Here is an 18,273-nt window from a genome sequence, read left to right on the forward strand (position 1 = left end):
CTATATACGTGGTCAAAGAAATATTTGTTAACTTTAAAACTGTATGTGTATAATATTCACAAGTTGATAGATAATTTAAAATTATTCGTAATGTTGAACCTGTAACATGCAAAGTACCTACCTCTGAGTTGTTCACATTGTTTTTGTTTATAATTGATGTACGTGTAACTGCGAAATCTTTTCTATTGGTGCGGGCGTAGCTACAAAAGGTTTTCTAGTAATTCATTGCAAATAATAAGGAATCAAATAACTAATTAAAATATTAACACTGGTTAATAATAATGAAAACATTTTTTTAAATAAACTAAGAACTCGTAAAGAATTTTGACGGAATTGATTTAGACACAACTACCGGTAGAAAGCAAGGAAATCCCGTTCACAATCTTTATTAGACTGCGGATCCTCATGCATTTATGGAAAACTTCAGCGTACAAAAATGAACAGAGTCCATATAATATGGGAAAAATGTTGAAATTATTGAAAGATAAATACATTTTATAACATTTGAAAAACAAAACAAGTCTTTAATTAAGTTTTATTTCTTTAATTTTGTGTATGAAAATGGAAGTTTGCATAAACAACCGCAGTTTAATCATTATAAAAATACTTTATTCTTATACAATTGACGTAAAATTATAAAATTTCGAGAAACAACAACAAAAGAAATAGATTCATAAACAAGTAGACACACAACATAAGACATAGTACAAGTAACTTATCTACTTATCTTTCAAATAAATACATACAAGCATCATGCTTTATAATGCTTTTTCTATTACCCTTTTTTAGTTCAAAACTTGTTGTTTACTTCACTAATTGCATAATGAATTGTTGTTATTCAGCAACTTACAGCTAATATTTAAAATTTTATGTTGAAATTTTCATTAGTTGCTGTGAAAAATCAATAGACTTTTTCTTTGATTTGTCCTAATTATTATAATAAAATAATTTCTTGAAACAATTAATTAAAGTAACAATGAATATATAAAACGAAAATATATGTATTACATGTAAAATAAAAGGACAAACTAATTCTGCGGATATTAGAACTCTTGTGAACTGGACTGTTTCGAAAGAAAAACAAACACATGTAGGTCATTCTACGGAAAATCGCTTTTTGAAGTACCATCTTGGATTTTGTTGTAGTATTTAGTGATATTTAAATGCATGTCGAAGGATTTTTCAAAATTTTTAAAATTGTTAATTTTACAGCTACTCAAAGTGTAGCGCTAAGATTTCTTTTAAAAATTATATCTCTTGAACCACTATACGCACGAAAATATGCTTCTGGGTAGTTATAGTGAACACATAAAAGTACTAAAAAAGAATTGTTTTAGTTTAGAAAAAGATTTTTATCAAAACTTTTTTGTAATTGTTTTAAACAAATGTGATTTTTTAGTACCAGGCACAAATTTAAAAATTTGAAAAAATTGAGAACATAGTTCTATTCATCCTCCTTATGGACATATTGTCAAAAATATGGACATTTTAGAATTAACCAAATGAAAATTGATTGAAAGTGACGCATGACGCTGCGTCGCACTCGAAGCGTACTCTATGCACCCTGGTTGTCGGCACTAGCAACTAGGCGACTATACCTGCCATTAATATAGGGAAAAATTTTATTTCTTATCAAACAATCTTCTGTGTGCCAATGGGAATACTTTAATATAAAATTTAAGTGCAATTTCCTTATTTAAACAGTTTTTAAAGATACTAAAAGCTGGCATTAAAAATCAGATGAATCTTTTCGTCGTTTTACAAAATTTACTTTTTGGCACTTGCGATTTCTCTCAGAAGAACAATTCAAATATAGCTATTAAAATCACTTTAAATGTGAATCACTATGTAAAAAGTAACGAGTTGTATTCCCATACTCTTTTCATCCTATACTGTCCAACTATGGAGAAAAACAGTATCTACTAACAATATCTTGCTGCTATTTTGCATTAAAACAAGATACAAAATTATCGAAAGATGCAAAAAACTCAATTTCATATTTTGCTGTAGTTACTGCCTTTCTCCATAGTTGGACAGTACAATGATCCACCGTTTTCTCACTCTCCAACGCTCCCTGTACCCTCTCACCCCGTGATCGCAACCAAAAAAGAATGAATATTTCGATCACTCGAAAACTGTGGACGAACAAATAAGACTGCAGTTACAATGGATGCGTGTTCTGATGAGTTGATGTTTTGACGAATATGTCTGAACTATTATTTATCGTATGAGCTAGACAAGTTCAAACATAGTTGTCAGAACATCGTTCATCAGAAAACGCATCCACTGTAACTGCAGCCTAAGCAGAAACGCAAAATCCCAATACGACTATTCAAAATATGTTTTGCTATCGTTGACGGAACAGTCAACGTGGGTACAGCAGATTCAGCCAAGATACGGCAAGTTGGGAACGTACTACGATCAAGCGACAGATAGGATTCGGAGCGAACACGAGGCTGCCGACCAGTCCCGTTGTCAGAGGCGTCAGAAGGAAGTATCGCGCCGGCACAGGCGGCTGTCAGCTCGTCAGTCGCGGAAAGGAAGCGAATCGGCTCGAATCGCGGCACTCGTCGCGCAGTAACTTCGTATTTGCAGTGATCATCGACGCCGCGGTGCTCACCTGTCAGCTCATCGACTCTTATCTACAAGCAGTTAGCCGATGCGCCACGTGCGCGATGGGTATGATGGGAATGTTCAAATGGCTTAGAAAGTAAGTAAATAATTATATTTTTCCTATTTTAATTTTATAGATCGATCAAATATTGACATTGCGGGAGATTTTAAGTCGCGTAACAACGTCGGCGAAGTGTTTGTTGGTACATAATTGCAAAAACGATTAACGGATGAGTGACTGAAGGACGTGACTCTAGCAGGTTTCTTCATAAACATTGGACCTACCTAAGAGATGTAGGAAACTTTTATATCGAAACCTGTTTATAAATCTAGTTTGAGTTATAGATTATTAACAAATTAGTTAAAGTGACATGTTGTCGTAAAAAAAAGTAGTTGTTCTGTTAGAGAAAATGTAATAGTAATAGTAACGATTAAATTAGAAATGTATCAATTCGTAAAGAAATAAATTCTTACTCTGACTCATTATGAGAATAAATAATTAAATCATACTATACACGTTTTATAAGTTATACTATACTATACTTTTCTTAGGTAAACATACATATACTCCTGCAAATTTTCACTGATAAGAATATGTGTTGTTTTGAATGCAAATGTTACAAGTTTCATAATACGTTATTAATTTTCCATTTATGATGAAATGTGTATTCTAGCAGTTAATTGTCGTTGGTTTACACTTTTATTAGTAACAACATTTTTATTTAAAATAAATTCTAATTTAATTGAAAATTTTATTAGTAATACTGAATATTACGTATATTATAAATACTGTTCGTTGTAAAGTACGATACAAGTCGAAGTACACAAATCTCCTTGATTAAGCATTTGAAAGTTTACCTTCGGATATAAACAAAAATCGTGGTATATATCTAATGTAGAGTATCGCAAATTGTATACCTACAAAAATTTTCTTCCAAAATTTTGGACACTATCATTTTTAAACCGTGTTGCTTCCCATGTAAGAAGGATAAGGTTGTTTTATTATTAAAATGAAACAAATAAGATGTTATGTAAGTAACGTTAAACGGACCGCTACCTTTTCTTGGTAACAGAAATATTCAGAAAATTGTATTTTATATACATACGTAACACCTTTGTTCCAAATAATAATAATCTGGAAGAAATTATAATATATAAAACTGGACTTTACGTACGTCACCGTTTTGTACAAAAATTATAATTTTGCACAATATCTATATTTATAATAACAATAATTAAAATATTATATTTTTAGATTTTTCTTCTTTTTTTATTTTTTTTTTTAAATTTTTAGACGAGGTTTTTATAGACAGAATAGAAAAAAATATAAGAAAAATCAGAATGACAAAACAAAATATGAAACTAAAAAACCAATGGGGGGAATTGCTCTAGCACTGGACAGCACCTAATACAAGACATTAACTATGTCATTAAAAATGAAAGGCGATAAAGTGACCAAACTGCAAAGGTAAAGACGAGATTCCCCTCCTCTATCACTTTTGCAATTTGGTAGCATGATCGCGTTTCATTTTTTACAGGTGTAACTAATATTCGACATTAGGTGCCATCCAACGCTAGGGGGACCTCCCTAGTATAATATAAGGCCATATAATTTAACTAAAACAAATCTGTATTATCAAATTTATCTCAATTTCTTTTTAATAAATATAAATAGCTGATCGTATTTCTTTCTATGTAATAAAAAAAGGAAATTGCACTGTGAAATGATTTCTAGAGTAGTTCTCAGATTATTCTTTATTTGATTGAGAGTAGACTACAATACAGAATATATTGGTTTATATCGCAATCAAAGTTTTATGTGAATTTCTATTTTTTTTTTAAACTCTATATTATTTTAGATTGTGCGTAACGTATCATAAAGGTTGTCTCAGAACTGATAGTACCAGCGGAAAGAGGGAATTGAAAAAACAAGTCAAAAATGTAGAAATGTAGAATAAAATTGTTTGGCATTATGCTTCATTTTTAAGAAAATTGACTTTGAAGTTTAATTGAATACGAGTGTACCGAAGTACAGTTTTAGGGATTTAGGAGGTAAAAAGGGAATGCTTCTAGATTACTGTAGAAACAGCCAATCATCAAACCGTGGGTGTAACCCTTACTTTGTGTACCCTTTAAGCACGTAAAACTGTACGTCTGTACGCTTGTACTTAACCAATCATAATTCAAACTCATTTTTCTCGAAAACAAAGCGCGACATCAACAAATTGCATTCAATAATTTCAAGTTACTTTGTATACAGAATCACTACTTTTTCACTTGTAACACCAGTTTTAGAACACTACATATTTCCTCTTACTATCCCCGTTTAATTGTAAAATATTTAATGCCTTGTACTGATAAAACTAGAAATTTATCAAATTAGACTATATGACTACATTTATGAAATCTGATACCACACTTCGAATTATTACAATTTTGTTTAAATTGATTAATAATAATACTATAGTACGTACACATTTAAAAGAAAGTAGTCTCGATAAAATGGAACAAAAAAAGGACAAAATTTATTGTCGAAATAAGGCATAGAAAAATCACAGCTATAGGTACCTAATGGAAACACTATTTGTCAAATATATAAAAGACAGTGACACAGAATGCTAGAAACATAAACAATCCCAAAAGAAATTATTATTTATTAATACTGAAATATTAGCATACATGTACTTTAAAAATTAAAAATTAGAAGTAATATGAGTACTACCAGTAGGTAAGCGGTAGTAACTGGAAACTTAATTTCATTTTCAGTCTCTTTCTAAGTAGTCCTCCAAACGTTTTATGTGTCTCGTGTACACTTTAATATTTATTTATTATTTATTCTGTTCATAGAATTAATTCATACTCAAATACATCATCAGAAAATATAGTGAAAATTGTATATTCAAAAGTAATAAAAAAGAAGGTTTAATTATAGTGTCTACGATAAATTTATTCTCATTTGTCTTAATATTAAATATTCTTGAGATTAACAGACTAGTTATAATAAAATGTTGACTTTTTTTTTAATTTACAGGACAAATATTGCAAAGATTACATTGATCACTAAACAAAAATAGTTTATTACATTATTCGTGTTTTTATTATGCATAAATGAGCAACTTCATAAAATTTCTAAAACTTACATAAACAAAGATAACTTTATTCTTTGTAACTTTATCAAATATTTATAATTAATAAAAATTTCCATTCATATTTTTTTCGCAAACAGTATTCTGTAGATATAGACTATCAGGTTGTCTATATTAGTTTAACATATAGAAATTATACCGTTAAGAACTTAATGTTTTAGAAATGATTTGATCATGCTTATAAATACGTTCGCAACTTTCACAGCATGCCAATACATAGAAGTAACGAATATTAATTAGAACATTAAGTAGAATATTAATCAGAGTACTATCTACGCGTACTAAAATAAATAAGCTATGAGACGATCAAAGTAGTTGAATTGTCATGTTTGTCAGTCGTCAAATACAAAGTAATTTTACAGACATAGCAAGAAATAAGAAAGTAATGGATATGTACTTACTAAATATAAAATGTATAGAAACTAAAACAAACACGTAATAGAAACCTTATACAAATTCTTAAAGAACCTAACACTAAAGTATAAATTTAAGCATTTTAAATTTAAATTTCTTAAAAACGATGAAATAACTACATATTTCTAATACATTATAAATATCTTGTTCCACAATAGGCATAGTATTTTTTAAAAAAGGAAATCATTTAAAAAATAAGTTGAGCTGTATAATTTCGCGACAAACCGGTCGGTAATTTTAATATTACATGTTACAATGTTACACTAATAGCATTACTAAGTAGAATAATGTCATTAAAAGTAAACATAAAACACCAGCTGACGGACTGTTAATGATACAGTTGCTTCGCGTTGGAGTCACGTGTATTTACAAAGGCTCGTTTTAAAGGCCTTCGAAAGTACCTGATGTGCAACTATTACTACAATCTGCAGGTTTTACTACTTCCATAATGTTTATTTCGTTTATAATAAAAGCTACACGAATTGAAGAATCTTAGTTTATCCTATACATTTTTTTGAAATTATTTTTCTTAAATATTTAGAATCTCAAATCAGTAACTCTTGTGACATAATATAAGCAATGATAAGAACTATAAAAACGTGAAATAAATATCTATGCTCCGCATGATATGTATTAATATTTAGTATTAATAAAATTTAAATAATTGTTCAGTAATTTTTTTTAGAATTCGATATTACTGTGTAATCATAACTGTTAGAGATATTCGAGTTAATTATTGACAGGCAATCGCTAAGTATATCATTATAGGTGCAAAAAAACGAAGAAACGCATTGAGAAGTCCTTACATACAAATAGCTTATCAATTCCTAGAAATAAGAATTTCTTACTATATTCCATTGTGTCAGAATTAAACAAGAAGTGTCGAATTTATTTATTTACAATATCACTGCTTGAAAGGTTTACATTATTCTTATGAATTTAAATTAAATAGAGAGGCTTCTAGAGTAATAAAAAGAGTCACAAAAATACGTTAAATTCTAGAATGTTGAAACTAGAGGTAGACTATTTAAAGTTAAATAAAGGATGAGATTATTCTAGTTAGAACCTCTAACAATTTCATTCAATTAGAGACCATAACCAGCCTAGACAGTGACAACAGAAATCATTTCCACATGACCTGCTAAACGTTTAATGTCATTTCTACATTCGGCTAGTCAGATTCATAAACTGAGTATGGATATTATTCATGAAACTCAAAATTTACATATATAATTCCATAAATACTTAAAAGATCATTTATAGAATTTTCATCAAATTGAACTTAAGACGTTGAGCGCGGCGCCGATTTTGTTAAGTCCATTGCCGGTTCTCAGGGAGCGGCGCCACGCTCAATATGTTAAGTAAAAACAAATGTTTTGAATAATATATTTTAAAATCCTTAATCAACATTTAATTTAGGATAATCATAATAAATTTGAAACGACCGTTACTCATTATGAGATCATAGGAAAACAGAATTAACCTTTGAGAAGAAAACATATTTCGTAGCACGACACAGTATGTTTGCTTTCTATTCCTTTCTATTCCCCACAAATAATACGTTTGCAAAATTTAGGAATGAAATATAAAAACAGACATTTCTTTAGATTTTTACCCTTTTTAATAAAAAAGTTCAATATTTTTGTTTCGGTTCTATTGATTCTTTTCAATTTGATTATAAAAACTATCTTAATTATTATAAAACAGATGTAGATATATAGTACTTCTTGAGTATTTTGTTCAAGAAATATTATTTTCACAATATTATAAAGCAAATTATTTAATACTATGTATTACTAGACGTTCCTGATTGAAAGATGGTTAAGAAATAAATCCCGATGCAGAATATATAAATCAATTCACTTATTTGATGGTTCTTATTAAAGGAAGCATAATATATTATTTTATCAAATCTTTTCGATTTAGATGTGAAAAGTATTACTCTATCTTAAAGGAACATTTCATTTAGTAAACACTTCATTGGATGATAAATAAAACCTTTATATAAAATATCTATAAAGAATAACGATAAGTATCTAAAAAGTATCGTGCCATCTGTCAAATTTTCATTTAAAATCTGTTGCTCTGATAAATTATTCGAATACTCATGAAAACATTTACAAACATTGCGTATCACGTTCCTGATCTTAACCATACATATTCTTTAACATAAGTTTCCTCTTCTTATTTTTCAAATTTTTAAAATATGAATACGATAAGTACGAAAGATTACAATATGTGGAATATGAAATATTTCTTCACTTTATCGGTAAAATATACATAATTCTTGTTTACATACAGATATAATGCAAAAGTATTGCATCATGTTTATTTCAATTTTCACGAAAAAATATGCCAAATATAACAGTAAATTCTTAACTACAGAAATTCTTACTATTACTTTTGCTAGACAATAGACGTTTATCCAAAAGCACATGTGTATAAATATAATGAAACAAATAAAAATGAAAGAAATTTGTTTTATTCTATGAAAAATATAGTGAAGTTCTCGATGTACTGATTCTTCACCGATTTCGATTATATTCAAATATGTCATAAAGGAGGCAATTTTGAACAACTTTTCCCTTTGCACATAATAGGCGATCGGCCTTAGTTTCTGAAGTATTTGCAAACAACTTTTTGTACTACCTTATATGTATACGTTATCGACAGCGTATACATACGTCAGCCTAACGCAGCCGTTTATCTATTATTTCTATAAACACATTCTAGTAGTCAACAGGCAATATATGCAACGAGTGTTCAACTCCTTTGCCGATCGACATATCGTATTAAACAATGACAAACACATTGTCTTCGGGGAAGTTCTAAATTTTTGGAAGCTGCACCCCCACCCCGTAAAAGGGCCTAACCCAGACCAACTTTGATCCATCTTCTTTTCGAGGTAGAAGAATATTGACATGTATGGAAATATTATGGAAAAATGTGTAATGAACATTTCGTTGAAATTTAACATTGAAATTGGCCAAGTTTAATCTTTTAGTTGTATAAGTTGCCTGCCGACTGCTGCGACGTGTTCATAGAAACAATAGATAAACGGAGGCATTGGGCTCACGCATATGTTGTCAATAACGTACACATATAAGGTACAATTCGACTAGGTAGTGCATAACATTTTTTGTAAGTATCTCAGATAATAAGTCCGATCGCCTATTATATGCAAAGGAAAAAGTTGTTAAAAATCACCTCCTTTATAACATACTTGAAAATCATCAAAATCAGTGAAGAACCAATACATCGAGAGCTTGGCTAAAAATATTCCAAGATGTACTGCGAATATTTTGAATTTTATGTACGTATATTCTGTGTTTTCTTGCATATTTAAGTTTATAAACATACACAGTCTAATAACAACCAACTTTAATACAGGAAACGATGCGCAACAAGCCGAGACAACGTTGACAGATAACATTGTTCGAAACGGTCGTAACAAACGACCACAGCTCACAGCTTTTCCTTCGCAGCACTATAACGAGCATATCATAATTACAATTACTAAACGCATCACATGTGTAACACTTATTACGACTGTTCCTTGTTTCATTTTGCATTCATATGTATACAATGGTCCACTTTTATACAGCAACATCGCAGTAGGTCAACGGAATCGTTAGAACTAAAGTTTAATAAAAAACAAAGCATATTGAAATATATTTTTTATATACATTTTGTGAAATAATACACATATTTTGTGAAATAAGTACATACAAGGAAAAATGTTATTAAAATTTAAATAAAAGGACAGACCCATTCCTTCTGAACTTGACGAAGCTTCAAACATCGTACTTGTCAAGACGGTGAAAGTGTGAAACAGACGAAAATGATTAATTCTTACAAATTTACATATAAATATAAAAAGAGCTATTGTTAGCTTTTGTTTCACATCGTCTAATCAAGCAGTGACTATATCGCATCAATTAACTGTGCGAATGTCAGTACTTTCACAAGAGATCATAGAAATTCAGGCTTTCAATTTCAATACAAATTAAATGTAACGGAATTCAAAGAATTCCTAAATAAATTAAAATATCTGCAATAAACGGAAGTGTGTGTAATCGCTTATCTGATAACAAAAACTGAAAATAGAAAGTAGAAAGTAATTTTATTTAACCTTTTTAATATTTTCAATTAATGTACATTCAGCAATGTCATACAAATTATTGTAATGCTGTAAAAGTGTACTATGAAGTTATATTTTACTTTCAGTAATTAATTAATACTCTATTAATATTCTAATTAATATTCTAAAATCCAAATATATTAAAATTAATACGTTAATACGTTTTTTATATTAAAATATAAAAAATAATATATAACTTAATAATTGTAGTTAAATAATAATGATTAGTTATAATGGCTAGAATTGTCTGTAAAATATGTATATAGGATGCTCAACTACAAATGGGAGAAAACTTAAGGGCTAATTTTGAATATCAAAATGAAACGAAAATCAAGAATAACGAAATTGTAATCGAGCCTTCGTTTGTTAAGTATAAATGTTTAAAGAAAATAGTGACTATTGTAGATAGCTAATGATATATAAATAAGCACTCGCCTCAAAGAATTTTGTAGCCAAACATCCCGTATAGGAATGGTTTCACAATTTCTAAAGAATCGTATAAGGAGTTTATGACAAAATGAATTTAAAAATAACTATATTAGAGTATTATAAAAACTCTAAATAGTATTATCCGAATTCAAGATTTTATTCTACTCAATGTATTAATGTGTACTCAAACATTATATTTTGTTAGTAAGAAAGTAGGCAGTACTACTGAATAAAATCAGAGAAATGCGTCACCTATATCCACTTTCGACTTACATATACACAGTGTCCTCTTAAAACATTTACATCAATGTACATATGTATTTGACAACTTTCTGTAACATGCGTGTAATTACGAATAACAAAATAAAACTGAAAAAGGTGAAAATGTTGCAAGTCAGACACGATGTAATCCTGTTAATGTTAACGTGTCATTTGGCTAAAAATGTTTTCAGTGAAAGCAGAACTTATTTTATTCACAACAAATGTCACATCTGATTTAAAATGATATTTCCTCATGTTTATAGACAGTTACATTAATATTCGGACACCGCACTATCTCTGAATTTGTTGACTTATGTACGAAAGAATTGTTTAAATATTGTGTTGCTCATCTTTTTTAAACTATTAACCACTTATTGTAAATTTTAAATATATAAACAAGTCTACGTAACAATTACATTTATTTATGTATACAACAAATTTTTGTCAATCTGTCAATGTATGACGCCCTAATCGATTTTGATGACCTTCAAATATATTATAAAGGACAACATTCTAAACAACTTTTTCCTATGCATATACTAGACAGTCGACTTTAGTTTCCGAGATATTCGTGAAAAACCGCCAGTACTACTACACTAAATTTCGCCTGCACGTGCACGTGTCTGATAACTTATGTGTCAGCTCGACTTGGAACCTGATGCAAGCCAACATATACATGTATGTATGTGTAACACTGCGTTACGCACACGTTGTCACGCACGTATACGTAAAGATGAAATGCAGCAGTAGTGGTGGGTTTTTGCGAATATCTAGTATATGTATAAGAAAAAGTTGTTGAGAATGTTGTCCTTTATAAAATATTTAAAAGTCATCAAAATTGGTGAGGGTGTCACACATCGATAGGTTCACCCTTTTTAATCAAAGAACATGTATCGTATTTTCACATCACATTAATGTCTAGACATTTTCATTAAAAACAAATATTATTTCTATAAAATTTGCGAAAAAGTATGATCTCTATACTTTATAGTGTATTGCTTTTGTCTTTTTATTACAAGTACTTTAAACTGTACAAAAATGAAAATAGATGAAAGTACATTTCAGATTTCATCTTTGAATTATTAGTTATTGATACGCGTAAAATGTGTTTGATCTAATATACACCGGCAGCAAAATAAGTTCCAAGTTAGACACATTTCAAGCGAATTTTAGACGCTTTTGGAACAATTAGTAACTCTTTAAAAAAGTTCTAAACGCAATTTTGTTATTCTTGATTTTTGCTTTATTTTAATATGTAGAATCACCTCTTAAAATTTTTGATACCAGTTGTCGAACATATAGTGTAATTAGAATTTTTTACATATTTTAGTCTAGTTTATCCCATACATTATCTATGGAATTCTGTAATACTTAAATATGCTTACAACAGTCGAGCTTTATGTTTAAGATCATTATTTTCGTAAAATTTCAAATTTCAAATATGGAGACAAATCTTGCGCGATTGTCGCGGCACTGTCAGACGTCTTTTTTGCGATATTTGTTGCAAATTGCAGAATGCAGAAGAGTGCAGAACATGCAACAGTACAACGACAATACCGTGACAATCTAGAAATAGTATACATACATAGTGACGGACTGGGGATAACCTCGGAAGTGTGTGGAGGCAGTCAGTTAATAGTCTCGCAGTAGTCTGGGGACAGTCTAGTGATAGTCTCGCAGTAGTCTCGCGACAGTCTGGAGACAGTCTGACGACAAGTCACATCATTATTCCCTAGATGTAGATAAAGCTTTAATGTCTTTCGTAATTTCATTTTATGTTCTATTTTTAACAAATTTTCCTTTAAAAGATCTGAATATTTGTACTCGTCGACAACATATTAGCAACTGCGTCACAATTTCATGAATCTGTTACTTGCAAAATGCTACTTGTAACTTCATAAACCTGTTACTTCGATTACCATTTTATACTTATAAAAATAAATATTGTTTTTATTAATACAAAAAATTACATACAGTAAAATTTTGTGAATACGATAATCTTTGTAATCACTCTTGGCTTAACATTAAAACTAACAATAAGAACTAGATATAAAGAGATTTTAAGACATAATGTTCATTTATGCATTTATTAGCTTTAATGAATATTATTTTAAATTATACATAACATTCTTAAAAAATAAATCATACGTAGTAACTGTATTTTAATTGTTTTTCAAATTTTAACTTTGAAAATAATGAGAAAAACTGGATTTATAGTATGAAGGAAGTTTCTTTGTTGTTTTAGAGGTACTAATTTTACACATTTACATACTTCGAAATAACTGTACTCGACACATTCATAAGCCATTTCACCTTTAAAATCTTATATTATTATGAACTATGAAAAATACATTACCTTTACGGTACAAACGTTATTTTGGTAATTATCCAGAAGGAGGGCGACCACACCAACCTTTCCCTATACATGTTACTGCCGCTCGACTTTGATTTCACGATTAGAATTATGCACAAAAATATGTTCAGTAGTGTATATCATATTCTGTTTATTGCAATTAACCCAGATTACTGCTTAAACCAGACGTGACCTACTAATGTACATCCCTGTAATTCAAGGACAGATTAAATTACATTAGGCTTCTGATAGATTTTGTATAGGTATAGGTGTTACGCTCCTCCCCTGCCAACGTGTTAGTGTATTATGCACCTCTAAAGTGAACTTTTATGTAGTCTTATAGTATGTATTATATTAGTAGCTTTTTGCAAATATTTTGGAAACTAGACTCGAGCGGCGGTAACATATGTACAGGAAAAAGTTGTACAGAATAATGACCTTGGTAACATATTTCAAGTCATCGAAATCGATAAGATTACCTCTTTTCTCCATAATTATCGTTATATTTTCAAGTCTTAAAGTTGAACATTTCTATTGAAAAATTTGTTCAAAAAGTGTAATTTAATAATTCATAATTTCTTTTCTCTTAGACAATTAGAAACATTAAAAGCAATCTTTTGTTAGCAAAGTAACTGTCCTATGAATGCGTAGGTTTACCCTCTAATAAAGAATATTTACAGGACATAATTTGAAATAGTAAAATTAAACAGGACGCGTCTATCATATTTGTCTTTTTGCATATTCTCCACTGATTTACCTCCACGTGATTTTATGATTTCCAAAAGGGTGGTGGATAAATCTTGGCTACCGAAATGAACTTGCTCTCGAATATGCTTCTCGCGAAAGATTTGACAAACACGTTTGACATGATCGAGATAAGGAAAGCATCCTGTATAACGGGCACACTTGAATCTCTAACGTTTCAACATCCACAGACTTTTACTCTACATTTTATCATTTCGTGTTGCCATTCCTCGCGAATGCAAAGAGACACGATAAGTATGTTACATGGCAACAACTGAACTCGGTTTTCGGTGTTTATATGTCGACTGACATGATCACAGTAACCTTCACCTATAACGTAACTCGTTAACAGCGGAATTACGTTTTATCATAGGCGTCGCTGCAACAGACTCCCCCGCTATCAAGCAGTAGAACAATTTGCGACAAAACACAGATTGCTTACGCTAGTTTCTTTCGTGCACTAACGTATACGCAGATCGTGTTATCAGGATGGTGATCGAGTTTATGGTTCGAGTTTGAAGTTTCTTTCTTCTTGTTAAGTGTTCCGAAACGTTTAAAACTAACTGTGTCTGTCAAACATAAAGTTCCATAGAATCGTCCGTTCTACGAATATATTCCATTAGTTTGTGAAATTCTATAAAACTGTCATTTAGCCATTCATTTAAAGTTCATCATGTCACAATTAGATAACCTAAATGACCTTTAATTATTAAAATGATAAAATTGTTCGAACTGATTGTGTTTTTTAACATTGAAGTTTCCACGAATGGTACCTACATATTGTTGCTCTATTGATGAAAACTCAAAAGTATTTAATGAAGCACACTGTTGCACATTTAATTGAAGTAGTGTATTTAAAAACGGAAATAACAATAACAATTAAGAGGAGAGTACGTGCTATCAAAGAAAATGCTTCTGAAATGTTTCTGAATAAAATGCCGTCCTAGATTCTACCGTATCGTAAATGTATTTCAAAAGTGACACAACTCAACAAAATTTGTTTTTTAGGGAAAGTAAAAAAACTATTTATGAACTTAAGGGAAAATTATTTACTAAATAAATAAGATGGACATAAAAAGTTCATTTGCCAAATCGATTAACTCTACAAAACAAAAACATTTATATTTATTTTAAATATAAAAAGTTAAACATCAATGAAGTGTTTTGGCACTAAAATTTAAGAAAATTCCAAAAGTGGAGTTAATCACTTTGGCCTGTGAACAGCTCAATTATCTTGCTTGAGTAACTCGTCTGAAGAATAGTTATGTGTTGTTTGCAGTAGATAGATGATTTTCTTGTCATTATTTAAATAATTTGTTTAAGAAGAATAAATTGTTCCTTGTTTTTAAGAAGCTCTGTAAATAAACTTTACAATTTCGGAATGTAATTAGTAAAATTTTTATAGAGGTGAGAAAATGAATAGAGGTATATTTACTAAACTGATTCATAGTTGTAACTCGAAAATTACATTTTTTTTAATTATATCACTTTTTAAATATATGTGTAATATGTAAATTACGATTAGATTTTAGAATTATGATTAGTTTTGCCTAGCGAGTTACCAAAAGTAGATAATCCTGGTCCTATACAAATTTGTACTTTAAAATAAAAGCAAGATGACCAAATAATTGCTTTTTCTGAAATTCTATAAACTTGACTGAAAAACTATAAATGCAGTAATCTATAAGAATGAAAGTTTATGAAACCAATAATCTATAACATACAGACTTCATGTTTGAAACATTATAAATTGAATAATAAATAGCAAAAAATTTGTATTAGATTTATAATTTGTATTACTCATTTTCTTAGCTAACTGTTACTAAACTATTACTTAATGCATTTAAAACAAAATTACAGTTTTATCAAAACAATAAAGGAACTGAGAAAGGAACAATTAAAGAACTGAGTGGAACAAATTTCTTCGTAGACTTCTTATTATTTGTTTCGTTCCGAAAAATTTCAAGCACATCGAAGACATGGATTAATTGCATTTGAAAAGAAGGGGAATCTTTTACGGTCTAACGATAAGCACTGGACCATTAGTTAACATTAGTATATTCTTAGCTTTTTCCCTATAAAGTAATCTCCGTTATATTTTCGACTATACTATAAATTACTATACTTGTTCAGATTGAACATTTGCTACATGAAAACAGTCCTATAATGCGATAAAATTAAATTGTAACGTTTTATAAACAAGTAAATTTTGCAAGAATTAATAATAAATGTTTTCGTTAAAATCTGTTATGCTGTTCCAGAATATGTTGAAATTTTCAATTCCCCATTTTTAATAATTAGTTAATAATACATATTGGATGTAAAAATAATTCATGGGAAATTTTTATTTTAAAAACTAAATTAATATGTGAGATTATCGCCTCCAAAGCAACCACTTTAAGAATGTATATATACTTGTTTTAACGTCAGATTCATTGATCATAAAATCAATCAGTCAGAGAATTATGGTTTTAAATTACAAAAATATTTTCTGTATCTTTATTATAATACTAATACGTTAAGATTTATTACAAATTAGCTATATTATAATAATTTACTGATTCACTTAAACTTAAACAAATTCACTCATTGTTTATATTAGTTTTCTTCAAGATATAAGCACTAGTAACAGTAAATGTGCTTTAATTATTTAAACTATTTGCAGTTAATAATTATAATGCCTTAATTCAATCGAACAGTGTAATAGGCGATAACTGACAATACTAGCAGACAAAAAAATTTGATGCCATTACTATCAATTCCAACCATTCAGTTTAATTGATTGTTCTGGTAATCAGTCACAAAGATTTCTTAACCGTACACTTGATGCTTACATTTAATTGAAGAAATTGCCGCTTAGTTACGTAATTTCGTCAATCACGAGTAAGTCTATTTTCGTGTAAGATCAGACAATCCAATGAAATTAACTAAGATATTTTAAAGTAAAATCATCATTGACGCAACCACGCAACAACCTGGCATATTAAAATAATTATAGACAAAGATGTATAATCTTATTATATGTTTAAATAAACTATCCAAATACCGAATAAAAAATAAAAATTGTAATGTTGCGATCAAAATAATTTAAAGACCATTAACAGAGAAAGGCAATGTAAAGAGAAAGGGAAACGAAACCTGAAGAAGTTAACACTGATCCGCAAAAATACCTTACGACATCACTTATAGGCCTTAAATATCTCGGTAACTTTTTAATCGAAATATGCTATGTCATTTACGCGCAGACGTAAAAAGAAACAAAGAAACGTCAGTGTTATAAAGGAAGTTGTACCTGTATAACACGTATAGCGCCGTTGCTCTGCGACCCATGAAAAAGAAATTGGAGAAAGTAGAATATCATAGACTATAGACTCTCAGAATTTTGCGGATGAGAAATGAACATTATCGCCTAGTCCCTATCTGTGTTGTTTCCGTTCTTCCGTTTAAACCGTTCCACTGACCTCCCTCGCTTCAATTGACTGAATACAACCGCCTAATTTTTATTCTTTCAAACAATATAATAATATAACGATATTTGTCGATATAAAATATCCAAAATTAATTTCTTACATGAGTAAGAAATAAATGTATCATAATTATAATTAATTTATGAATGCCCTTGTAAGTTATGTAAAGGGAAAACTAGGTCTTGAAATAGTTATTTTAAACTCTTTTGTGAACAAGGTATATAAAAAATGTTAATTTTTATTTAAATGATAGTCAGTAATCATTAAATCGTAGTTTTCCTTTGAACTAAATAATTAAAAATTATTAATTTTTAAATGTTTGCTTTGGTCACTGTTACTAGTTACGGTGACAGAAATTATTTTTAGTTACGAATAACTATTATTAGTAATATATGGCTATTATTGACAGCGAAAAAAATTGTTTAGTTACTTTCGACTATCAATTTTTATTATCACTAGTGATCATTTGCGTCTATTAACGACGTAAAATGTCTATACAGGGTGTTCTTCTTCGTGTACTTGGCGTCGAGACACTACTGAGTTTCTAGATTATAGAATTTCTACATTTTAATGTATTTTTGCTATGCAATCTTTTCTGATGGAAAAACTTTTGAATGTTTCTACGTATTAAAATATATACTGTATTAAGCATAGATATAAAAAAATACAGATTTTCAAATTTGTTTGTATATAACACTTTTATCA

The 18,273-nt window shown here is 29.4% G+C and overlaps 1 protein-coding gene across 2 annotated transcripts in view; it reads left to right on the forward strand.

Moving 5' to 3' along the window:
• Positions 1-2,538: 2,538 nt before the first annotated feature.
• LOC143181472 (uncharacterized) overlaps positions 2,539-18,273 on the forward strand; it is a 44,498-nt gene continuing 28,763 nt past the window's right edge. For both annotated transcript variants that reach the window (XR_013002280.1, XM_076381867.1), the window contains exon 1: positions 2,539-2,710. Coding sequence is in view for 1 of the 2 variants with exons in the window: in XM_076381867.1 (XP_076237982.1) it covers positions 2,676-2,710 (35 nt within the window). In the remaining variant the exon portion in view is untranslated. The remainder of the gene's footprint in view (positions 2,711-18,273) is intronic.

This window comes from Calliopsis andreniformis, chromosome 1, assembly GCF_051401765.1.
Source record: "Calliopsis andreniformis isolate RMS-2024a chromosome 1, iyCalAndr_principal, whole genome shotgun sequence".
Taxonomy (NCBI): Eukaryota; Metazoa; Arthropoda; class Insecta; order Hymenoptera; family Andrenidae; genus Calliopsis; species Calliopsis andreniformis.